This window comes from Cydia splendana, chromosome 21, assembly GCF_910591565.1.
Source record: "Cydia splendana chromosome 21, ilCydSple1.2, whole genome shotgun sequence".
Lineage (NCBI taxonomy): Eukaryota > Metazoa > Arthropoda > Insecta > Lepidoptera > Tortricidae > Cydia > Cydia splendana.
In genome coordinates, this window is record NC_085980.1 from 10,012,576 (window position 1) to 10,037,891 (window position 25,316).

Sequence of the window (25,316 nt, forward strand, 5' to 3'; positions counted from 1 at the left end):
TACACTTTCCATCGCTTATGGACTGAAAGCTTTTGTTTACGAGTTTTAATAAGGACGCGGGAGAACCATGGAGGGTATCCATTGTTGACATTGATATATTTATGCGGGATATGTTTTATTATGAGGTTCCTAACGACAGAATAAAAATATGCAACAGAATCCTCCACGTCAAGGTCATTTAAACACGACCAATCAGTCACTAATAATTCATTACGAATGAGATCAAAGTTTCCACGATGAAATACTGGCTTTGTAGATTGATTCGGTATTAATTGAGGCTATATAGGTTGTCAAATTTAGAGCTAAAGATATATCCAAAGCTATATGCTGAGGGTCTTCGGGAGTAAGCGGGGAGGTACAGGAGGTAACCATGCAGTCAGCATTGCTCAACACTAAGTCCAAAACCCGTCCATTAAGGTTATAACACGCATTGAACTGGTGTACACTGGTTAGTGCAATAAAATCAGAAAGCATGGTCACAATGGGGTCATCGCTTGCCTCTATTTGGAGACGGTTTTGGTCCCCGCACAGAGACCAACAAGCGTGGGAAATATTGTAGTCACCCAGTAAAATAAAAATATCATCAGGGTGGGAATGCATTAGCCTAGCGGCATTATCAAAAAAGCAAAGAAGTGAATTAGCATGGTTATCGTTATGAGGAAAGTAAATGCAAGCTACATGCACGCATGGCGAACGCCGCGAGGCACGGGAGGAGTGGGGCGCGTCGGCGCAGGCCCGCGGCTCCACTGTGAGCCATAAAGTTTTATTTTTTTCCGGTAAATCTGTTTTGATCGCCCGCAAATGACCTATCTATCTTGAATCAGGTTGGTCTACTGACGTTGTCCTGCAAGTGGCATCGTAAGGACCCGATTCTGACTATTTTTTTCAGCCGTCGACTTAGGAGCGTAAGTTGAGTTATTCAGATTTTCAAGTTTTAATTTTTTCCAGCAAATCTGTTTCGAACGCCCGCAAATGACCTATCTATCTTGAATCAGTATGGTCTGCTGAGATTGTCCTGCAAGTGGCATCGTAAGGACCCGATTCTGAGTATTTTTTTCAGCCGTCGACTTAGGAGCGTAAGTTGAGTTATTCAGATTTTCATGTTTTATTTTTTTCCGGCAAATCTGTTTTGAACGCCCGCAAATGACCTATCTATCTTCAATCAGGTTGGTCTACTGACGTTGTCCTGCAAGTGGCATCGTAAGGACCCGATTCTATTTTTTCAGCCGTCGACTTAGGAGCGTAAGTTGAGTTATTCAGATTTTCAAGTTTTAATTTTTTCCAGCAAATCTGTTTCGAACGCCTGCAAATGACCTATCTATCTTGAATCAGTATGGTCTGCTGAGATTGTCCTGCAAGTGGCATCGTAAGGACCCGATTCTGAGTATTTTTTTCAGCCGTCGACTTAGTAGCATAATTTGAGTAATTCTGATTTTCAAATTTTATTTTTTTCCGGCAAATCTGTTTCGAACGCCCGCAAATGACCTATCTGTCTTGAATCAGTATGGTCTGCTGACATTGTCCTGCAAGTGGCATCGTAAGGACCCGATTCTAAGTATTTTTTTCAGCTGTCGACCTAGGAGCATAATTTGAGTAATTCAGAATTTCAAGTTTTATTTTTTTCCGGTAAATCTGTTTTGATCGCCCGCAAATGACCTATATATCTTGATATGGTATGGTCTGTTGACATTGTCCTGCAAGTGGCATCGTAAGGACCCGATTCTGAGTATTTTTTTCAGCCTGCGACTTAGGAGCGCAAGTTGAGTAATTCAGATTTTCAAGTTTTATTTTTTTACGTTAAATCTGTTTTGATCGCCCGCAAATGACCTGTCTATCTTGAATCAGCATAATCATCTGACGTCGTCCTGCAACGGGCATCGTAAGGACCCGATTCTGAGTATTTTTTTCGGCCGTCAACTTAGGAGCATAATTTGAGTAATTCCGATTTACAAGTTTATTTTTTTCCGATAAATCTGTTTTGATCGCCCGCAAATGACCTATCTATCTTGAATCAGTCTGGTCTGGTGAGATTGTCCTGCAAGTGGCATCGTAAGGACCCGATTCTGAGTATTTTTTTCAGCCTGCGACTTAGGAGCGCAAGTTGAGTAATTCAGATTTTCAAGTTTTATTTTTTTACGTTAAATCTGTTTTGATCGCCCGCAAATGACCTATCTTGAATCAGCATAATCATCTGACGTCGTCCTGCAAAGGGCATCGTAAGGACCCGATTCTGAGTATTTTTTTCGGCCGTCAACTTAGGAGCATAATTTGAGTAATTCCGATTTACAAGTTTTATTTTTTTCCGGTAAATCTGTTTTGATCGCCCGCAAATGACCTATCTATCTTGAATCAGCATAATCATCTGACGTCGTCCTGCAAAGGGCATCGTAAGGACCCGATTCTGAGTATTTTTTTCGGCCGTCAACTTAGGAGCATATTTTGAGTAATTCCGATTTACAAGTTTTAATTTTTTCCGGCAAATCTGTTTCGAACGCCCGCAAATGACCTATCTATCTTGAATCAGTATGGTCTGCTGACGTTGTCCTGCAAGTGGCATCGTAAGGACCCGATTCTGAGTATTTTTTTCAGCGTGCGACTTAGGAGCATAATTTGAGTAATTCAGATTTTCTAGTTTTATTTTTTTCTGGTAAATCGATTTCGAACGCCCGCAAATGACCTATCTATCTTGAATCAGTATGGTCTGCTGACATTGTCCTGCAAGTGGCATCGTAAGGACCCGATTCTAAGTATTTTTTTCAGCCGTCGACCCAGGAGCATAATTTGAGTAATTCAGAATTTCAAGTTTTATTTTTTTCCGGTAAATCTGTTTTGATCGCCCGCAAATGACCTATCTATCTTGAATCAGGTTGGTCTACTGACGTTGTCCTGCAAGTGGCATCGTAAGGACCCGATTCTGACTATTTTTTTCAGCCGTCGACTTAGGAGCGTAAGTTGAGTTATTCAGATTTTCAAGTTTTGATTTTTTCCAGCAAATCTGTTTCGAACGCCCGCAAATGACCTATCTATCTTGAATCAGTATAGTCTGCTGACGTTGTTCTGCAAGTGGCATCGTAAGGACCCGATTCTGAGTATTTTTTTCAGCCTGCGACTTAGTAGCATAATTTGAGTAATTCCGATTTTCAAGTTTTAATTTTTTCCGGTAAATCTGTTTTGATCGCCCGCAAATGACCTATCAATCTTGAATTGGTATGGTCTGCTGACATTGTCCTGCAAGTGGCATCGTAAGGACCCGATACAGAGTATTTTTTTCAGCCTGCGACTTAGGAGCGCAAGTTGAGTAATTCAGATTTTCAAGTTTTAATTTTTTCCGGTAAATCTGTTTCGAACGCCCGCAAATGACCTATTTATCTTGAATCAGTATGGACTGCTGACATTGTCCTGCAAGTGGCATCGTAAGGACCCGATTCTGAGTATTTTTTTCAGCCTGCGACTTAGGAGCGCAAGTTGAGTAATTCAGATTTACAAGTTTTATTTTTTTCCGGTAAATCTGTTTTGATCGCCCGCAAATGACCTATCTATCTTGAATCAGCATAATCATCTGACGTCGTCCTGCAAAGGGCATCGTAAGGACCCGATTCTGAGTATTTTTTTCGGCCGTCAACTTAGGAGCATAATTTGAGTAATTCCGATTTACAAGTTTTAATTTTTTCCGGCAAATCTGTTTCGAACGCCCGCAAATGACCTATCTATCTTGAATCAGTATGGTCTGCTGACGTTGTCCTGCAAGTGGCATCGTAACGACACGATTCTGAGTATTTTTTTCAGCGTGCGACTTAGGAGCATAATTTGAGTAATTCAGATTTTCTAGTTTTATTTTTTTTCTGGTAAATCTGTTTCGAACGCCCGCAAATGACCTATCTATCTTGAATCAGTATAGTCTGCTGACGTTGTCCTGCAAAGGGCATCGTAAGGACCCGATTCTGAGTATTTTTTTCGGCCGTCAACTTAGGAGCATAATTTGAGTAATTCCGATTTACAAGTTTTATTTTTTTCCGGTAAATCTGTTTTGATCGCCCGCAAATGACCTATCTATCTTGAATCAGCATAATCATCTGACGTCGTCCTGCAAAGGGCATCGTAAGGACCCGATTCTGAGTATTTTTTTCGGCCGTCAACTTAGGAGCATATTTTGAGTAATTCCGATTTACAAGTTTTAATTTTTTCCGGTAAATCTGTTTTGATCGTCCGCAAATGACCTATCTATCTTGAATCAGTATAGTCTGCTGACGTTGTCCTGCAAGTGGCATCGTAAGGACCCGATTCTGAGTATTTTTTTCAGCCTGCGACTTAGTAGCATAATTTGAGTAATTCCGATTTTCAAGTTTTAATTTTTTCCGGTAAATCTGTTTTGATCGCCCGCAAATGACCTATCTATCTTGAATTGGTATGGTCTGCTGACATTGTCCTGCAAGTGGCATCGTAAGGACCCGATACAGAGTATTTTTTTCAGCCTGCGACTTAGTAGCATAATTTGAGTAATTCAGATTTTCAAGTTTTAATTTTTTCCGGTAAATCTGTTTCGAACGCCCGCAAATGACCTATCTATCTTGAATCAGTATGGACTGCTGACATTGTCCCGCAAGTGGCATCGTAAGGACCCGATTCTGAGTATTTTTTTCAGCCTGCGACTTAGGAGCGCAAGTTGAGTAATTCAGATTTTCAAGTTTTATTTTTTTACGTTAAATCTGTTTTGATCGCCCGCAAATGACCTGTCTATCTTGAATCAGCATAATCATCTGACGTCGTCCTGCAACGGGCATCGTAAGGACCCGATTCTGAGTATTTTTTTCGGCCGTCAACTTAGGAGCATAATTTGAGTAATTCCGATTTACAAGTTTATTTTTTTCCGATAAATCTGTTTTGATCGCCCGCAAATGACCTATCCATCTTGAATCAGTCTGGTCTGGTGAGATTGTCCTGCAAGTGGCATCGTAAGGACCCGATTCTGAGTATTTTTTTCAGCCTGCGACTTAGGAGCGCAAGTTGAGTAATTCAGATTTTCAAGTTTTATTTTTTTACGTTAAATCTGTTTTGATAGCCCGCAAATGACCTATCTTGAATCAGCATAATCATCTGACGTCGTCCTGCAAAGGGCATCGTAAGGACCCGATTCTGAGTATTTTTTTCGGCCGTCAACTTAGGAGCATAATTTGAGTAATTCCGATTTACAAGTTTATTTTTTTCCGATAAATCTGTTTTGATCGCCCGCAAATAACCTATCTATCTTGAATTAGTATGGTCTGGTGAGATTGTCCTGCAAGTGGCATCGTAAGGACCCGATTCTGACTATTTTTTTCAGCCGTCGACTTAGGAGCGTAAGTTGAGTTATTCAGATTTTCAAGTTTTAATTTTTTCCAGCAAATCTGTTTCGAACGCCTGCAAATGACCTATCTATCTTGAATCAGTATGGTCTGCTGAGATTGTCCTGCAAGTGGCATCGTAAGGACCCGATTTTGAATATTTTTTTCAGCCGTCGACTTAGAAGCGTAAGTTGAGTTATTCAGATTTTCAAGTTTTAATTTTTTCCAGCAAATCTGTTTAGAACGCCCGCAAATGACCTATCTATCTTGAATCAATATGGTCTGCTGAGATTGTCCTGCAAGTGGCATCGTAAGGACCCGATTCTGAGTATTTTTTTCAGCCGTCGACTTAGGAGCGTAAGTTGAGTTATTCAGATTTTCATGTTTTAATTTTTTCCGGCAAATCTGTTTTGAACGCCCGCAAATGACCTATCTATCTTCAATCAGGTTGGTCTACTGACGTTGTCCTGCAAGTGGCATCGTAAGGACCCGATTCTGACTATTTTTTTCAGCCGTCGACTTAGGAGCGTAAGTTGAGTTATTCAGATTTTCAAGTTTTAATTTTTTCCAGCAAATCTGTTTCGAACGCCCGCAAATGACCTATCTATCTTGAATCAGTATGGTCTGCTGACGTTGTCCTGCAAGTGGCATCGTAAGGACCCGATTCTGAGTATTTTTTTCAGCCGTCGACTTAGGAGCGTAAGTTGAGTTATTCAGGTTTTCAAGTTTTAATTTTTTCCGGCAAATCTGTTTCGAACGCCCGCAAATGACCTATCTATCTTGAATCAGTATGGTCTGCTGAGATTGTCCTGCAAGTGGTATCGTAAGGACCCGATTCTGACTATTTTTTTCAGCCGTCGACTTAGGAGCGTAAGTTGAGTTATTCAGGTTTTCAAGTTTTAATTTTTTCCGGCAAATCTGTTTCGAACGCCCGCAAATGACCTACCTATCTTGAATCAGTATGGTCTGCTGAGATTGTCCTGCAAGTGGCATCGTAAGGACCAGATTCTGAGTATTTTTGTCAGCCGTCGACTTAGGAGCATAATTTGAGTAATTCCGATTTTCAAGTTTTAATTTTTTCCGGTAAATCTGTTTTGATCGCCCGCAAATGACCTATCTATCTTGAATTGGTATGGTCTGCTGACATTGTCCTGCAAGTGGCATCGTAAGGACCCGATTCAGAGTATTTTTTTCAGCCTGCGACTTAGTAGCATAATTTGAGTAATTCCGATTTACAAGTTTTATTTTTTTCCGGTAAATCTGTTTTGATCGCCCGCAAATGACCTATCTATCTTGAATCACCATAATCATCTGACGTCGTCCTGCAAAGGGCATCGTAAGGACCCGATTCTGAGTATTTTTTTCGGCCGTCAACTTAGGAGCATATTTTGAGTAATTCCGATTTACAAGTTTTAATTTTTTCCGGTAAATCTGTTTTGATCGTCCGCAAATGACCTATCTATCTTGAATCAGTATAGTCTGCTGACGTTGTCCTGCAAGTGGCATCGTAAGGACCCGATTCTGAGTATTTTTTTCAGCCAGCGACTTAGTAGCATAATTTGAGTAATTCCGATTTTCAAGTTTTAATTTTTTCCGGTAAATCTGTTTCGAACGCCCGCAAATGACCTATCTATCTTGAATCAGTATGGTCTGCTGACATTGTCCTGCAAGTGGCATCGTAAGGACCCGATTCTGAATATTTTTTTCAGCCTGCGACTTAGTAGCATAATTTGAGTAATTCAGATTTTCAAGTTTTATTTTTTTCTGGTAAATCTGTTTCGAACGCCCGTAAATGACCTAACTATCTTGAATTGGTATGGTCTGCTGACATTGTCCTGCAAGTGGCATCGTAAGGACCCGAATCTGAGTATTTTTTTCAGCGTTCGACTTAGGAGCGTAAGTTGAGTAATCCAGATTTTCAAGTTTTATTTTTTTCCGTTAAATCTGTTTTGATCGCCGTCAAATGACCTATCTATCTTGAATCAGTATAGTCTGCTGACGTTGTGCTGAAAGTGGCATCGTAAGGACCCGATTCTGAGTATTTTTTTCAGCGTTCGACTTAGGAGCGTAAGTTGAGTTATCCAGATTTTCAAGTTTTATTTTTTTCCGTTAAATCTGTTTTGATCGCCCGCAAATGACCTATCTATCTTGAATCAGTATAGTCTGCTGACGTTGTCCTGCAAGTGGGATCGTAAGGACCCGATTCTGAGTATTTTTTTCAGCCGTCGACTTAGGCACATTACTTGCCTCGGCTGGCCCATATATATGATTTTTTCGATTTTATTTTTTTATGGCAAATCTAATGAGATCCTAACGATTTTAATGCCTGAACAAACGTGAACTAACGTCGCTCGATGACTTCACATGGTTAGTTTGGCTGATTTCGGGGTGGGGTGGCTAGTGTGAAGACAGCCACCCCACTTTGAAAAAATAAAAAAAAATGAAGGAATCGGGTCCTAACGATTTAAATGCCTGAACAAACGTGAACTAACGAATGTCTTGCTATCTAGACCAAAAAAAATTACAAAAAGTGATTTGGGGTGGCTACTGTGAAGACAGCCACCCCCATAGTATAAAAAAATATAAAACGACGGATATCTCTTATTATGTTTTGAACCCCCGCAAGGCACTATAATTTATCGCTTAAATATCGTCCATATAAGTTTATTCAAGCTAAAGAATCGTTAGTATCCGCGTCGATTGCTTGCTAGACCACATTACTTGGCTCCGCTGTCCCATATATATTAATTTTTCGATTTTATTTTTTTATGGCAAATCTAATGAGATCCTAACGATTTTAATGCCTGAACAAACGTGAACTAACGTCGCTCGATGACTTCACATGGTTAGTTTGGCTGATTTCGGGGTGGGGTGGCTAGCGTGAAGACAGCCACCCCACTTTGAAAAAATAAAAAAAAATGAAGGAATCGGGTCCTAACGATTTTAATGCCTGAACAAACGTGAACTAACGAATATCTTGCTACCTAGACCAAAAAAAATTACAAAAAGTGGTTTGGGGTGGCTAGCGTGAAGACAGCCACCCCCTTTTGTTTTTTAAAAAAAATGATGTTAGAATCGGGTCCTTACGATTTTACCTACTGAACAAACGTGAACTAACGATGAACAAACGATATAGCTATGCCATTTGCGGGCAAACGATATGGGGTGGTCAACTTCACGAGCATTACAGATAAGACTACTGAAGACAATTGTACCTAAGCATATAAAAAAGAAACACGAAACAGACTACGCACAACTTTTCAAATACTGTAATATACTCCCAGTTCAAAATAAATGTAAACTAGCCATACTAACTGAAGAATATCACCATGTTAGATATAATCCGTATTCAGTGTAATAAGTAAAGCAGGTGGCCACGCTACGGCGCGAGGCACAGCCATTATCATAACACATGGCTTATCACGGCATTGACTTGTAAACCGGATATATACCGCAGCATAATTCATTCATGGATAAAACATAAAATTACTTGAATATGTAATCCGTATTCAGTGTAATAAAATTAAGCAGGTGCTACTGGTAAACACAGGCCGTTATCATAACTTATGTTGTTATAACAATAACAAAAAGAGATATAATTTCTTCAGTAGACACTATTACGTACTCTATTAGAGAGAGAAATGTCGTATGAAACTGTAAAATTACTTACTTAACATATCATTACTAAAAGATATTTATAACCCGTATTCAACCTTTAAAACATATATAGAAAAAATATATAACCTACAGATAAGACTACTGAAGACAATTGTACCTAAGCATATAAAAAAGAAACACGAAACAGACTACGCACAACTTTTCAAATACTGTAATATACTCCCAGTTCAAAATAAATGTAAACTAGCCATACTAACTGAAGAATATCACCATGTTAGATATAATCCGTATTCAGTGTAATAAGTAAAGCAGGTGGCCACGCTACGGCGCGAGGCACAGCCATTATCATAACACATGGCTTATCACGGCATTGACTTGTAAATCAGTCGGCAGCCGAGCGTCGACGGGGCGGGACGCATCGTCGGCAGTGGAGCACTATACGAAACTATTGGTACAAACTGAGGGGTATAAGAATCGAACCCGAGGTCGCGGCAAACCTCGACGGCGTGGGCGAGATGACCTCGACGCCTTTGACAGGAACTGATGGGAGACGGGTCAAGACCGGGATACGTGGAAAGGGAGGAGGGAGGCCTTTGCCCAGCAGTGGGACACTCTAGGCTCATATAAATATAAAATATAAATAAATAATATGTGTTATACTTAATTATACTGATTAGATTCAGTAGTAGGTATGGATAATGGAGCCGATGACCGAGGAACAGACTATACACCAAATTAGTAGTTACATGTGTGCGAGTGCGCAAGTCGCACAACATTAATTATATGATAAAGTTATATGTCTGTTAGTGCCTGGTATTATTGACATCCTAAATTGAGTCGTTGTGATCGATTGGCATAGTTATTTTTATTTATTTAGAGTCATTGTTATAAATGTTATACGTAGAATAGTTTCCTTTAGTTTACTAATAAGAATAGTTGCTCCAACCAAAAGCGAGAGCTATTAGGGCCCTATTCTGTGTTTATTTTCAGTATGGTAACTTTTTTTTTTCATTACTATAAATAAATATATTAGTATTATATATTAGCTGTGCCACAATGGTTTTAAGTTTCGTTTTTAATATAACTTCAGTGGAACCATGAAACCCATGTAAAACAACCAGTAGTAGACAATAAAAGCTTTCCACTCATACATACAATAATTAAAAACAACCATCATTAAAACAAACTTAACTTGTAAAACAAATCTTATACCCTACCTACTTGAAACAGAGTTTAGGTAGCTAGTTAGAAATGACGACAGCTAGTCGCTGCCCCAATATTACAAGGTTCTATGTTACATTTTCAAGATAGTTGAAATTCGACTTAATGTCACTATGACAATGTTCCAATTTCAGTTCGATAAAAGTGAAACATAGAACCCTGTAATATTTGACCAGCGTAGTGTTATAATGACAGCCTGGCGTGCGTAAACACGTTCTGGCGATTGTCATTTGTCGAGCCATGTAACCGTGACAAGTGTTACCATTACCAGCGGTGTCGTGAGAAAATCATACCAGTCTTCATTAGATAAAATACTTGAAAATGACAACTGTTACATTATTTATGGGTATTGTGAAACAATCGCGCTTTTTCGACTAGTTTATATACCTAACATTAAGTAGGTATTGAATTGTTTTCAATATTTAATTGAAGACCCACAATCCAAATACGAAACATTTCTAATTAGAACTGCCAGAGAAGCTCAGTTGGTTTCATTTATTATCGGCGCCCATGAATCAAAACTTGCCAAGACACGTGCCATTTTTATTTGTTAGAATAATGATTCAAAATAGGTACAATGTAACGGGATACCTTTATAAGTCTCTGGGCGGCTAGAGGGTATAGGCCTCACATGGCTTATAATAAAGAGATATTAGTTCAAGAGAAAAACGTGCCCCTTAGTTTGACATCGAAAACAGATGGCGCTGTACTGCGTCATATGTTTTTGTATTGTCAAAAGTCAACTTTTGACAATCGCAAAAAGTATGGAATTGTTCCATCGCCATCTCCTTTACCTGTCAAATTCGAAGCACGAAATTGTTTCAGATTTTACGCATCTCACTCAATCAATGTACCTTTGGTCATAATACTTATAATCTAAACTAAACCGACGGACACTCCTTAGTCCTTACAAACACTACCTAATTACTAACAGGTACTTTTAAGAATTTAGCAAAATACTACATTGGAAATTAAGGTCAATGTGGCTAATTCCGACATAGGGACTATTCCGTCCACGAGCGTATATTTCTTTGATTTTCAATCGTAGGGAAAAAAAACAGTTGCTTTTGATTGCTGAAACTAAAAGCAATTGCTGCTTTGTCGAAGAAATTATGTTGTTCGTTGTTCGAGAAAAACGCTAGTGGACGGAATTAGCCACATAGACCTTACAAAGTATTTTCTTAATTTTCTGAAGTTTATTCGTATTGCCCAAAACACAGCCAGCATCACAAACTGTTGTGACACAATCACGAATCTAAATTGCAAAAACGCCGTTCTATTTACACATCCAATTTCGTCCATAGCGTTAAAACAATCTGTATGATTGAATTGGAATCAGAATCGATTTGAATGCACGGACGCGCCGATCTGTTTCTACTACCTATACGATTTATGTAAAATGGTGTCTCGATTGTGAGATTGCGGTCATTCTCATAAAATATATCTGCGGTCTAATTAACGCCACCCATACTAAATGTATGAACTGTCGTTGCAATTAGACGCAGACATATTCTTAGAGAATGACCCTTTGTACCTTAGTGACTTGGAGATTCTTAACACAGTAATAAGTATGAATTTCCGGTCATCGCTATAGTTAGTTTATTTTTGTTCTGCAAGGCAACAAAGTTGTTGTCGATTGGTGTTTATGTTGATCGCTGTGCAAGACTAAGAAACAGCTTAGATCCAGCGTATGCGGAATGAAATTTAGACTAAGTTCAATGACGTATGACATATTAATTACATCATATCTTAATGTAAATTTAATGGTGGAAACTGAAGATATAGCAACATTTTGTGCAAATGTGTGAGTCTATACTCTGCCTATAATATCTTTGCGTTCTTACCTAGAGAAAACGTTGCATACAACTTTCTCCAAATTCAATTTCGCATAGGTTAAGAGCGTTTTAAAAACGAAAATATCCGTATGTTGCGAGGGTGCACAAACGCAAAATTATTTTGCTGCAAAGAGTTGCATACCGTTTTAAGAATTTGTCAGAGGTATCGGTGTCAGAAAGTTTATTTCAACCGGCAGGATGAGCCGTAAAAAAAATCTGGACTGTGAGCTCTATAACTAGTATGTACATATGACAATATTGACAATGCACTAGTTTGCTTGTTATGCGATTTGTAACTGATAATAACAGTGTTGGGTGTACGTTGTACGTTGTACCCACAGAGCGTCGTAATCGTTGTATGTATGTAGGTCAAATGCCACGAGATAACGTGCGAGACGAGTAAAACGTAGTAAACATTTCTGCTTACTGCGTGTTATCTACTAGAGTACTTTATTATTATATTCTAGACGGGGTAAAGACGAGTGACTGTACTCTCAAAGGGAATGTTAGTATAACAGCCATTTTCACGGTATAAGTATAACTTAACGATGAATTAAGGCAAGTAATATTTGGGTCCGTCGTTATTTGGTTTATTTTATTTTATTGAAAAGTAATTTTTCTACTAGTCGACTGTAATTCTTGAATTAAGATTTCTTACACCAAACTGCAATTGGGTATTTTTAATGTATGGGCTCCCAACTCAACTATAATATTCATTTCGATACAGTTTAGTCAACTATAATGAAATTGACCAATCACAGCTCGCCGCGATCAAGAGGACGAAACAAAACCATAGCTCAAATTAATTATTTTAGGTTGTATAGTAGAAACAATTGCTTCATAAGTCAGAAACGCGCACGTGTCACCCTTAATATAGCAACATCCATAGACTACGAAAACCACTTAGTGTTGCTTGTTAGTTCATAGGCTACGGTGGCCAAAATCAAGAAAACAACTGTCTAAAAATTGAATTTAGCGCGGAGCAAGTAGGGTGCGGGGCGCGGCGGCGGCCGGGTCGCGTACCAGTATGAAGGTATCGCGGCTGCTCGTGAATCTTAGCTGTATACTTTTGGTTTGGTTTGTTTGTATGATTCTACTAGTTTAAAGTATTATTTTTGTTGACTAGTAGAAAAAGTATTGTATACAATAGTGATATAATCAAGCTTTTCAATCTCGTACCTTACTTAGGCAACTCAGCAAGCTTCGTTGCCTAAACACGATACTCGACTGAAAAACTCTATATTATATCACGATTGTATAAAATACTATTATTTATTTATCAAAAATGTAAAATTATAAAAGGGTTGGTTTGATTTGATCAACAAGAAACGCAATGAAGAGTTAGTGCTAGTAACTTAGTATGTCCGTCAAAATCAGCTAATTAAGTAGGAAAGCCCATTTCGAATGCATGTCAATTCTATATGAAATCTCCATTTCCAGCTGCACAGGCGGCCTAGCCAGGGTGACAATCGCTTGCGCTTCGCCATCGAATCGCTTTGTGTCTCTCTATCACTCTTCCATATTAGTGTGACAATGACAGTTGCGTTTCGTTCGCTACGTAGCGTCAGCGATTGGTAAATTGGCATGTAGTCTACGGGGCCTGATTAGAATGGCTATTTGACGATGTTTAAAGGTTATTAAAGTGAAACTTTTGACAGGGTAAAATTGTATGGATTTTTATGTCTACAATTTGTTCAAAATAAAATAACAATAGATACAGTTTTTAATTAAATTAAGACGAATCCCCATCACTGTATCGGCGTGCGAACTGTCATGGATAACAGGGACACATCTTGGTATATTATTCCTTCTCATCTATGAGAAGAGTTCTCGAGCCTTTTATAGCCTACCCTGTAACGTAACCCGCCTTTACATCATCATTTAGGGCTTAGAGGTTTAACAAAAATGTGAATCTTCTCATCTTTAAATGAGCCGTGTATATTGATATTGACCTTTTTAGATGAATCTTTTCCTAAAGCCCCATTCAGACGGATCAAGAACTTGCATGCAATATTCGATACATTGCTAACTATAGAGTCCAATGAATTCAGTCGATCCAACAAAATACCGCATTGTAACGAAAATGGCATGAAAGTTCATGATCCGTGTAAATAAATGAAGCTTAAGACGCGCTTTCCGGGCGGAAAACGCGCCTGTGTGACGGAACCTTTACAGTAGAACTGTTTACGTTTAACAGTAGGTGCAACTAGCAATCGCACAGACAAGGGTAGCGTAGAGGGAGCAGCATAGCGTCTATAGTGATTATGTTATAACATGAGAACTCGAGCGCTCTCGCGTCGCTACCGCTGCCAATACGCTTGCCGTGGATGTAGCCAAGACAACTCACCAGCGCTGCTCTTGTAGCGTAGTCAGTCCGTGATCACCGCTCCATCGGCGCACCGGCATTGACCCGCCGCCAGCGTCGGCGCCACGTCCCGACCGCCGACACGGATGCACTCACACAAACACTACACTCACTGCACTAGAGCATGCGGCGTACACGTCCGCAACACAACCACTGAGCACAGACACCTGGAACAATCAAATAATCTGGTTAGTATGCGTACTACATCTGTGGTATATGACAAAAACAACACATTTTTCACAACAAAGTTTTACACATAGGCTAGGAGATGGCGCCTGATGCCTTCAAAGTACATTTAAACTAAATCCTAAGGTCATAAGGTCGCCGTTAGACCGAATCCGTTTACGTACTTGTACTGTAAAAGGCCCACGCGGTTCAATCGCAATATTAACGCGGCAGCGTGCGAGCGAGCGCCAGTAATTTTTTACGGGCCATAAACAACGGAACGAACACGGCGACATTGTCGTCGAATGTGACAACATTCGGCTGTTTAGCTCCCGGGCTATAGTTACAAAAATCAACTTCATAAACCAATAATAAGGTTGTTTATCCGATGTCGCTGAAGAAGTCGATACGATGTTGAGGAAGTTAAGAGTGTATTTGAGCGAGACTGTACGCGTGACAGGTACGTCAAGTACTGCGTTGTACTACGCTCGAGGAAGTTGCGAAGTTGAAATCTCGGTTTACGCTCACCCGCGCGCTCTAATGCGACATTGTTGTGGAGTTGCTGTTAGATTTAATTTAGAATATATGTCACTACCGGCATAACAAACACCATAAACATAACGAATTTACTCTCTTCCATTGTTATGCTAGAGGTGAAAGCTATTAAGATCATTGTCATAGCGCCGCAGAACTTATGCAAGAGTTCGTAACAAAAAATTAAAATGGAATCGCAGGCAAAAGCTGTATTCTCCTCATAAACATTTGACCTAGTCAACTAAAAACTGAACTTATTAAATTAACACCTATTACGGTGCCGGGCGCCCCGTTTCCAGTACCAAATGAACACACATACGTGTTCTTGGGAGTGAATGTGTTAAGTCACATTCAAAAATATTTCACCCAACAATATACAAGCATAATTGCAGGAAAGACTTGAGAGAATAATGCTACAGACAATAAAGAGAAGTGAAAAAAGATGGAGGTTTTTACCCTCAAGGGATCACACATAGTGAAAATATAAGAAAATAAGAGTCAATTTTATAACGGACGTGCGAGAAATAAAGCTTAAATAATAATAATATAAATGGTACTTCAGACAGATCGTGGCCGTAACCTTCAAACTTGCTCGTTTCTTACATTACAAGTGATATGCCCACGCAAAAGTTGTAATGTATTTCATGAAAAGGCCCCAGCCAGAGTATTCCCTTGTGAATCAAACGTCTGTTTAGATGGGTATTATGAATACCACTTTGTTTTGAATAACATATAAAATACCCAAGTGAATAGGCAAAATTACGTCTTTAAAGACAAAGTGAGCTCAACAGTCACAAAAGTTGAAATGAGAAACCAAACCGCGGGGTAAGTTATTCGGGGCGCTTTTGATCGAAGTTTAATAAACGCACTTGGCGAGTTTGCGAGGAAATGGAATAGGAACTGTTTGGAATATTTTGAAATACATAAACTTCGGAGTTTCCAACTCTAAACGATTATACGGCCAATACTTATCATATATATAAAATTGAAAAACCAGAACGGGATAAAAAACGAGGGAAGAAGCGAGATGGCGCCTTACAAATTTCTAAAAAAGTTTTTGACACGTTTCTCAAATACGACGCACGTATGATAAGAAAAAACTGTTCTAATCTATTATCTAAGTATGAGAATATAACTAGAGCATAAAAACTATCGCTTTCGATGCGTATTTAATTTACAATAAGCAAAAGAAATTTTCATAACATTCTTCATTTTACGACTATCGGCTATTTTCGGAAACTCGGTTGGTTTCGTTTCGAACTTCAAATAACCAAAATTATGTTTGTTATGTTGGTATGCAGTGATTTCGGCCTTTTTTACTCGAAGTAAAATAAAAAGTGCTGTCAACCTCAACCTTTTACCTTAGTTTATGCCCATACGAGTGACATGCCATATAATGACTGATAATGACTTATCAATATCAATAGGAATTTGTATTTTGTTGTTTTAAATTTCTTTTTGAGTTATGTTATTCAGATTTACTTTCACAGCTTCGGCAAACAAATTCGTCCGGGGACCGGGCTGCCGAGATGGGCCAAAAATACAAAGTTGATAGCAAGTTATAATGTAGGTAGATAAAATTTAAGTGCATGTTCAGATATTTTAGAGCGAAACGACCTGGTGAAAATAAGCAAACGTACAGTCAGCAGTCGGCCAAATATCGTAATATAACTCTGTTGCTATAGAAATAAGGATGTGTTCCGATATACTGACGGAATACTGAGAGACAAAAGTGGCTAAGCTTACATTGGCTCGGACATTTAGAGAGAATGGGAGAGGATCGTGCCGTGACGAGAGCGTACTTGGGACAACGAAATGGGAGACGCCCAATTGGACGTCATAGGTACCTACCGCTGGAACGACGTAGTTGCTCGAGATCTGCTTATCCTCGGCCATGGGGACTGGCGAGAGCTATCGCAAGACCGAGAAACATGGTGTGTTTTGTTTTGTCTTTTCTCGGAGGCCAGGATTCACATAACCGTATAACACTTTAAACTCTCGCGTTTTGTACACATATTTAATTACACAAACGGGTCTACCGCGATATAATTTCATTGTTTTTACCTTTAATTCCGACGTTTCAGCTGAGTTGCACCAGCTGTGGTCACGGAAAGACTGACGTCCCAACAAATGTCAACGGAGATATTAATAAAACACCACTAAACTACCCGAAATTAGTTTATAAAAATGTTCGGGGTAGACAAAGAAATTGCAGCTACCCGTTAAAGTTTAATGTTTATTGTCCACGGCACGACACGCAACACTCACAGTATCCGTACACTGGTCCGAAGATATATCCGCTGGTTTCAACATTTGAATCACTGGTCCCCAAGTAGACGATAATTTGTACCCGTCCTCACGATTGAAATTTTTAGGGTGTTTTTTAATTTCAATCGCCTCTCTCACGATCCGCCGATAATAGTGTCGCTCGTTGGAGAGGACTTTGGGTTTATGTAGCTCAATCCAGTGATTCGTTCCTGTTGTCAGCAAGTGCTCAGCTATTGCGGATTTGTTTACATGGCGATTTTTAACAGCTGCTATGTGTTCCTTCACCCTCTCTTGAACGCTGCGCTTAGTTTGGCCAATGTACGCACTTCCACAACTGCATTCTATCTTGTAGACACCCGGATTCTGATACGGAATGACATCCTTTGGGCTGCGTAAAAGACTTGCTACTTTAGATAACGGCGTGTATACAGTCTTAATGGAGAATTTCTTCAGTACTGATCCAACTTTGTCCGTTATCCCTTTCACATACGGCAAAAAGGCTGGTTGCCTACTAACCTCCGGATGTCTTTCTTTTTTCCTAGTCGTGCGTGGGATTTTCTGCAAGTACCCATTTTTCTTTAGCACTTCCTGAACATGGGCTAACTCATTATCAATGTGTTCCGCGTCACATAAGTCTCGTGCTCTGTTAACCAGAGATGTGACCACGGATTGTAGATGCCTCGGATGATGGTGGGAAGATGCTTGTAGGTACCTGTCAGTGTGTGTGGGCTTCCTGTACACGGAGTGTGCCAGGGTTCCATCTGGTTTCACTCTTAACTTTACATCCAGAAAGGGTAAGGATCTATCGCACTCCATCTCAAATGTAAACTTTACCTTTGGGTGGATGGAGTTTAAATGGCCGACGAAATGCTCCACTGTGTCGGCGTTGCCCTTTAAAATGCAGAACACGTCATCTACATATCTCTTCCACATTGTAATTACAGACGGTCCGGAACGTAATGCCAACTCTTCAAAGTGTTCCATCCATATGTTGGCAATTACGGGGGCAACTGGACTGCCCATCGCCACTCCATCCACTTGCAGATAAAACTGCCCTTGGTAGAGGAAATAGTTTCCCTCTAGACAGTGCTCCAACAAAGTGACATACTCTTCTGGAAGTTCGTTATCTATAAGCTTCGTTTTGACAATGCCCAGACACTCTTTTAATGGAACATTGGTGAACAACGACTCCACATCGAAGCTCACCATTATCTCATCCGGTTCCAATTTCCTGGTCTTAACAATGTCAACAAAATGACGAGAGTCCTTTACGTAGGACGAAGTCTTCCCCACTAGCTTTTGCAGTACACCCGCAACATGTTTCGCTAAGTGGTATGAGGGCGAACCAATCTGACTAACAATCGGCCGTAAGGGTATGTTCGATTTGTGCACCTTCGGTAGTCCATACAATTTAGGTGGTTGGACAGCTTTTGGTCTGTGAAGATTGGTAAAATCGTCCTCAGTAAACAACTCCTCGTGATCTTTAATGAGCTTCCTCAGACGTGTGGTGACCCTAGCGGTAGGATTGTAGACCCGTTAATACACATAACCGTAGTAAGTAATGTTAGTATTCAGAAAGGGAAATGGGGAGTACGTACGTTTGTACCAAAAGGCGATTTATGGGCGGTGGTCGTCCATATTCGTCTTAAGGCGGAAATTAATCTAATGAACGTTTTTGCAATTAGGCTTATAAAAATAAATAATAATTTTATGTTGAAACGAGTTTTAAATACATTAATAACTACGTAGATGAAAAAGTATAATTTTGCCTTTTATCAAATCACATCATTTTTTTCAGATATTTTGCGTATTAAGTTATCCAAATAACGGGTACAAATAAGAAATCCCTATCACCGTTATGAACCCTGGCAGGGTTGACACACTCTTTATTTCATTTACGCGAGCGGAGCTGCGGGCCCGTCTAGTCGTTTATAATTCTGATATCAATTGCACTCTATCTGTTCATTTAATTATTTGCATCAACTATCCGCCTAAATAAATTTTGCTGATTCATCTATGGGGTGCCTCAAATGCCCGAAAACCGTATTATTTTCAAGTCAAATTCAATCGCATAATAAGATCAAATCGTCGTACCGATAGCGTGCCATATTTTATGTATCTGTCTGTAGTTATTGTCACGACCGTGAGCGTTCCCACTAATCCGCAATGGCCGGTCGTATACTACTCGTATTGATCCGTCCGATGCGTACGTAGCAGGCTAGTTGGTAGTGGTATACAACAAGTAAAACCGTTCTAACACTATTTCTATCTAATAAATCGCAGTATGACGTCTCACCAAATAAAAAATACTATGTCCAAAAGACAAAAACAAAAAAAGATAAAATGCCGAACTAATAAAAACATTTGCGAAAGCGATTGACAAACAATATAGGAGAAAGCCGCAAGCCTTCGTTCAAATCAATGGTGTCATGAAAAACGAGAAACTAAACTACTTGTTAGAATAATGCCTGCTAAAGGCCGAGAGGCTAGAGGGAGGAATACCCTCAGCGACGAAGGGTTATAGAACAATGCAGCCACTACCACAAATGGGGCGCAAACTTTTAATTGAAAGCGCCATTGATCGTGTCCGGGAAACAGAAACACACCCTGTACTATTCACCTCTATAAAACGACACATTCGCAATAGTACCGTACATGTAAGCCTTTATAGTTTGTGTAACCGATGAATGGGGTTATAAGGGTTACAAATTTTCGGGGAAACTCAGACGTATGGGGGTTTTCATAAAAAATGGTACCATTTACTTTTTTGCGAATAACCATCAACTTTTGGGTTATTAGACTCAGAATCACGAGTACTATTGAATGAGACGAAGAAAAGAAGTGTCCCCTGTTTTTCATACAAATTTTGGGTGTCGGTTTTGTAACGGTCCATACAAAATGTATGTGAAAATGCGTTACAAAACCGAATATTTTTTGGACATATTTTTTTCTTTTTGAATCGATAGTCCTCGTGACTCTGAGTAGAAATAAGGGGTCATCCATTAATTACGTCACACGAATTTCTAGGTTTTTTGACCCCTCCCCCCCCCTTGTCACATTTGGTCACATTTGGCAAACCCCTCCCCCCTAGTGTGACGTCACATTTTTTCTACGAAATCGCCAAATCGAATTAAGTAAGTACCTAAGTATTATTAATATTTTATCAAAATATTTTTGACGATATAAATATTAGTAATTTTATAACCCAAAACTGCTTAGGAAAGAAAATTAAAAGAATAAAAACGATTATCGTTTTAAAAACTTGTTATTTAAATGTACAGCGAATAAAATAATTAAAAAAAAAAATTCGGTTACTGATGAAGTTAAAGTGACGTCACAAAGTTTGTGTCTCCCCCCTCCCCCATGTCACAATATGTCACATTTTCTTGACCCCCTCCCTCCCCCTAAACGTGTGACGTAATTAATGGATGACCCCTAAGCCAAAAATGATGGATTTTCGAAAAAAAGTAAATGGAACCCTTTTAAGTAAAAATATCCGTATACCAATCGGTATATGATGTTATGGGTTGGTTAACGGGAAATGCCCATATAATGTCTTATTGGTTTGTATAACATGGATAATTAACCGTTCCTTGTCTGTCCGTACAAGGGGAAGGGGCTATTATTGAAACTATAGCCGCTGATTACGTATTCTACCCTGGAGCGGTATTGATTGGTCCAAAGGGAAACTTTTAATTGAACGGACTGTTGATCGCAATCCGCATCCGAATCCGTGGCCGACAGCCTGGATGGAATTACATGATTACTCGGAGTTATTACTTACTTTAGTACATCACTTACCCACTTTTTATTGTTATATTTAAGTGAAATTTTCATTTAATTTGATGCATGTAATCAATTTTGTCTATAATAAGTAGTGGCCTATACTTTGTGCATTCTAATTTGCGTTATTTGATGACACGTGTCACTCACAACAGCAATACAACATAAAATGTCTTGCACATCGAAATCACAAAGGAAGACAATTGCACTGCGAACGTTTACGTTCTACGTCTTTTTTTTTAAATTTAGGGTTGGCCGACTTGGCCGGACACCACCGTTATGAATCGGTAGTCGTCTAAGTAATCGATATGAATTTTTAATTTTTCTTTTAATAAAATAAGGAAAAGGTGGATAATTAACTGTAAATATGGATATATTTATCTTCACCTAACAGACAACAAATTTGACACAGAAATAACATAAATAAACTTTAAAATAGATCCCCAGTTAGTTTCGATTTTGACGATGGGTGCGACCTACTCGGTCGGTGTATTAAATGCATTTACCTTGCGGGAAAACCATATAATTTCGATTTTTAATTAAATCTCAAATAAAAATTCATTGTACGTCACAATTCGATACCTCAGTCTAGGTGCCATCCAATCGTAATCGCTTGCTGTGACAATCGATTTGGGTTAGTCACATCTCTATAAACGTCAGTCATGACAAGCACGGATAACCTCTAAACTCTAGAAAACTTAAAATAAATATACATAAACAAAAATGACGGAAGAACAAATAGACCGCCTCTTCGAAAAAGTAAAAGGCGAGATGGAAAGCCAGACAGAAAAAATACTGGACAGAATGGATACAAAATTACAACCTATCATAGAAGAGAACAAACAACTTAAACTTAAGGTGGAAAACTTGGAAAAAAAGGTGGAATTTCTAGATAGAGAGAAAAGAAACAACAATATTATTATTCATGGTTTACAAGAGGATGAAAAATCTACGGGACAATTGCTACAAAACGTCAAGACGATACTCAAAGATTACAAAATAATGGTAGAAGACCATGAAATAAATAAGATACATCGCATCGGAAAGGAGGCTAGAGACGAAAAATCCAGGCCAATACTCCTAGGTCTTGTTAGCAATAGAAAAAAAGGAGAAATTATGAGGAATAAAAAGAAGTCAAAGAAATTATACATGTCAGAAGATTATTCAAGAGAAATCATGGAAAAAAGAAAGGAACTCCAATCTAAATTAATAGAGGAACGAAATAAGGGAAACATTGCCTACCTACTACAAGATAAACTCATAATCAAGGAAAATACGAACACCAAGGAAAAAAACGATAAGTGGAAAAGGCAACCATCCACTTCACCACAAACCGAATACCAACCAAGGAAACAGCCAACCTTAAATACACAAAAGACCAGCAGTGCAAATGCTTATGATGTGCTGCGAGCACGATCCAGCATCCCTCAACAAGTGGACTGGGCACCATAGCAATTAATTAACCAATAATACAACAACAAACAAACGGAAAACAAAAACTCACAACAACACAATAAGAAACCTACCAATCAATCAAACAAAAATAATATTCCCCAACCCGGCTGGTCACCGTGGGGAATTAGACCAATACCCTCCGAGCAAAAGTAAATCTAAGAGAAGCCGCAGTTTAAAAATATGCACTTACAACGTGAGGTCACTAGCAACAACAACAAGATTATTGGAACTGAATGAACTGAACTAAACTATAGAAAAGGACAGACGGCGGGACTTCATGGAGTGGGATTCCTGATAAAGAAGAAAATGCTTGGAGGAGGCTTTTACCCTAACAGGCACCACAAATAATTAAAACTAATCTTAAGTAATTTGTAATGTAAAATGTAAAAAATTTATGGAAATAAAAGGCTATATAAAACGTCAGTCATAATGTGTCAAATAACGCAAATTAAAATGCACGGAGTATAGTGGAAGGATTACACACTGACAATAATTGTCAGTCTAGATCTGCCATTTGGCAGGATTGTTAGTAATGCCATTAGCATTTCCCAGTCTGGAAAACCCTGAATGTATATTCGCATCTGCTGTAACTTCAAGATCTGAAACAACTGGGCATAATAGACGAGCTCACTTATACAAGTTTGCCGCGTTCGGCGAGCGTTTGTAACAAGTTATTTTGTTACGGTACGGGAGTGGCGTAAAATCAGCGTAAAATACTTAGAAACGCATGTCTATAGGCTCCTTTGCTTCGAAGATCTAGCAGGCTAGCGACAAACCGCCACGGCAATTATAACGCACGTACCGTAATGTGATTAAGCAGATAGCTTCCCCGCCCTAAGGCAAAAGGCATTAAGAGTGCGTGTATCAAACGAGATTACCACTTTTCCCACTTAGCGGTAGTGCTGCGGTTCTGTCCCCGACGGGCTTCGGAATAAAACAAGATTTACACTTAAATTAAAGCCGGTTTCGCAAACGAGATCCGGCGATGGGAACGATAATTGTGCATTGTTGCCGTTTATAGCTACAAGGTTTAAAAAAACAATTCTGTCATTAAAATGCCCAAAGACATCCTTATTACACTTCTTACAACGTAAAATAAGAACAATCCAAGAACTACACTCTTAAGGGCCCTGGTGAGGCTGTTTGCAATTGCGACATAAAGACAACAGCACGAATGTTGTCGACGTCGATCGTCAAAACCAATAAAGCCGATTTGTCTCAAAATAATGTCAACAAGCCCAACGATCCACTGTCAGACATAACATACTTTGTACGCCGCTATAAAAATGTTTACCTCACAATGACCCAACAAAATAGAAGCCGCCCTAAGGCTGTTTGCGACGTAAAGACAACAGCACGAAATTAAGGAGGCAATCGTCAAAATCAATAAAACCGACCCTCCGAACGGCGTCACGCTTCTTACAACGTAAAATAAGAACAATCCAAGAACTACACTCTTAAGGGCCCTGGTGAGGCTGTTTGCAATTGCGACATAAAGACAACAGCACGAATGTTGTCGACGTCGATCGTTAAAACCAATAAAGCCGATTTGTCTCAAAATAATGTCAACAAGCCTAACGATCCACTGTCTGTAACAACTCTTAAGGAAGCCTCAGTTAACAACTGTAACGCAATTAAACGTTCGTTGCAACAAAATTTATAATCGGGTCAACCATAGTAACATAATTATATTAGGTTCCCATTCAAAGACATAATATGCTGTAGTTTGTACGCCGCTATTATAATTAGGAAGGTACACGAAAAATGTTTACCTCACAAGGACCCAAAATAGAAGCCGCCCCAAAGCTGTTTGCGACATAAAGACAACAGCACTAAATTAAGGAGGCAATCGTCAAAATCAATAAAACCGACCCTCCGAACGGTGTCAACAAGCGAAACGATTGACTGTAACGGCCCTTGAGCATAATCGAACCGTCGCGTAATAGCGGTGTATTGACAGACGAGCAATACATTAAACAGTAGACCTTCGTTGCAACAAAATTTTGAAATAACCCGTAAAGTAGTAAACTACAGTACTAACCTTATTGGGTTAAAAGTCAACAGCAGTCTCTTCGTACACGCAAAATCGGCCGGCAATGACCCGAAAATAAAAGTCGCCCTGAAGCTGTTTGAGGCATGAAATTAGTCGGAGCCAATCGTCAAAATCAATAAGGGCGACCCCTCAGAACGGTGTCAACAAGCCCCGCGATTGACTGTAACAGCCGTGAGCATAATCAAACCATCGCGGAAGTCTCGAGCGCCTCCTCCAAACGTACTCAATTCCTTAATCCCCCGATCGACATTCAACTCTCCCCTGCTCTTGTGTTCAGTAAGGTACCCTCTAGTGTTGGGAACGATTCGAGTTCTTAAGTTTCGATTTTGTAGAATAGGGGCTTGGTGAACTTGTAACTTGTAACCTGCGGATTTAAGTTCGTTTATTTATTTATTTAATCTTTATTGCACATAAGGAAATACACTGTACAAAAGGCGAACTTAAATTCGTTCATTGACTTGAAAACCATTCGTGGCTTTTTAAATGTGTTACTATTATAGTGTATAGAAACGCAACTAGACGCGATAACTGGTCACTTTTTTGACTAGCTAATTAAGGGGAAATCAAGGAAGATAGGCCTATTTTGTGACAACTTGCCACTTATGTTCGATTGCTTTCTAGGGAAAGCGAGTTTTATATAGGTATAAAACTCGAGTTTTCTAATAAACTAGATATTCCCTACACAAGTGTTTTACAAA

At 39.2% G+C, this 25,316-nt stretch overlaps 3 protein-coding genes across 6 annotated transcripts in view; 1 reads left to right on the forward strand and 2 right to left on the reverse strand.

The window, feature by feature from the left end:
- The window catches only part of LOC134801032 (C-terminal-binding protein), a 135,963-nt gene that overhangs the window by 46,271 nt on the left and 64,376 nt on the right, over positions 1 to 25,316 (reverse strand). For all 4 annotated transcript variants that reach the window (XM_063773538.1, XM_063773535.1, XM_063773537.1 and 1 more), the window contains exon 3: positions 14,343 to 14,527. The gene's annotated coding sequence lies outside the window, so the exon portion shown is untranslated. The remainder of the gene's footprint in view (positions 1 to 14,342; positions 14,528 to 25,316) is intronic.
- Positions 14,453 to 18,536, reverse strand: LOC134801365 (uncharacterized). The gene is made up of 2 exons (XM_063773904.1): positions 17,844 to 18,536; positions 14,453 to 14,527 (listed from the first exon to the last, which is right to left on the reverse strand). The coding sequence occupies exons 1-2, from the start codon at positions 18,534 to 18,536 to the stop codon at positions 14,453 to 14,455; spliced, it is 768 nt and encodes a 255-aa protein (XP_063629974.1).
- On the forward strand, positions 21,834 to 24,705 carry LOC134801366 (uncharacterized). Its single transcript, XM_063773906.1, has 2 exons — positions 21,834 to 22,525; positions 24,528 to 24,705. The coding sequence occupies exons 1-2, from the start codon at positions 21,834 to 21,836 to the stop codon at positions 24,703 to 24,705; spliced, it is 870 nt and encodes a 289-aa protein (XP_063629976.1).

Coding starts and splice junctions, on each gene's coding strand:
- LOC134801365 (XM_063773904.1), bottom strand. CDS start 18,536: ATGGTGAGCTTCGATGTGGAGTCGTTGTTCACCAATGTTCCATTAAAA. Junction 14,528..17,843: donor AAAAAGAAAGACATCCGGAG/GTTAGTAGGCAA, acceptor TGATTGTTCCAG/GTGTCTGTGCTCAGTGGTTG.
- LOC134801366 (XM_063773906.1), top strand. CDS start 21,834: ATGACGGAAGAACAAATAGACCGCCTCTTCGAAAAAGTAAAAGGCGAG. Junction 22,526..24,527: donor TATGATGTGCTGCGAGCACG/ATCCAGCATCCC, acceptor GTATTGACAGAC/GAGCAATACATTAAACAGTA.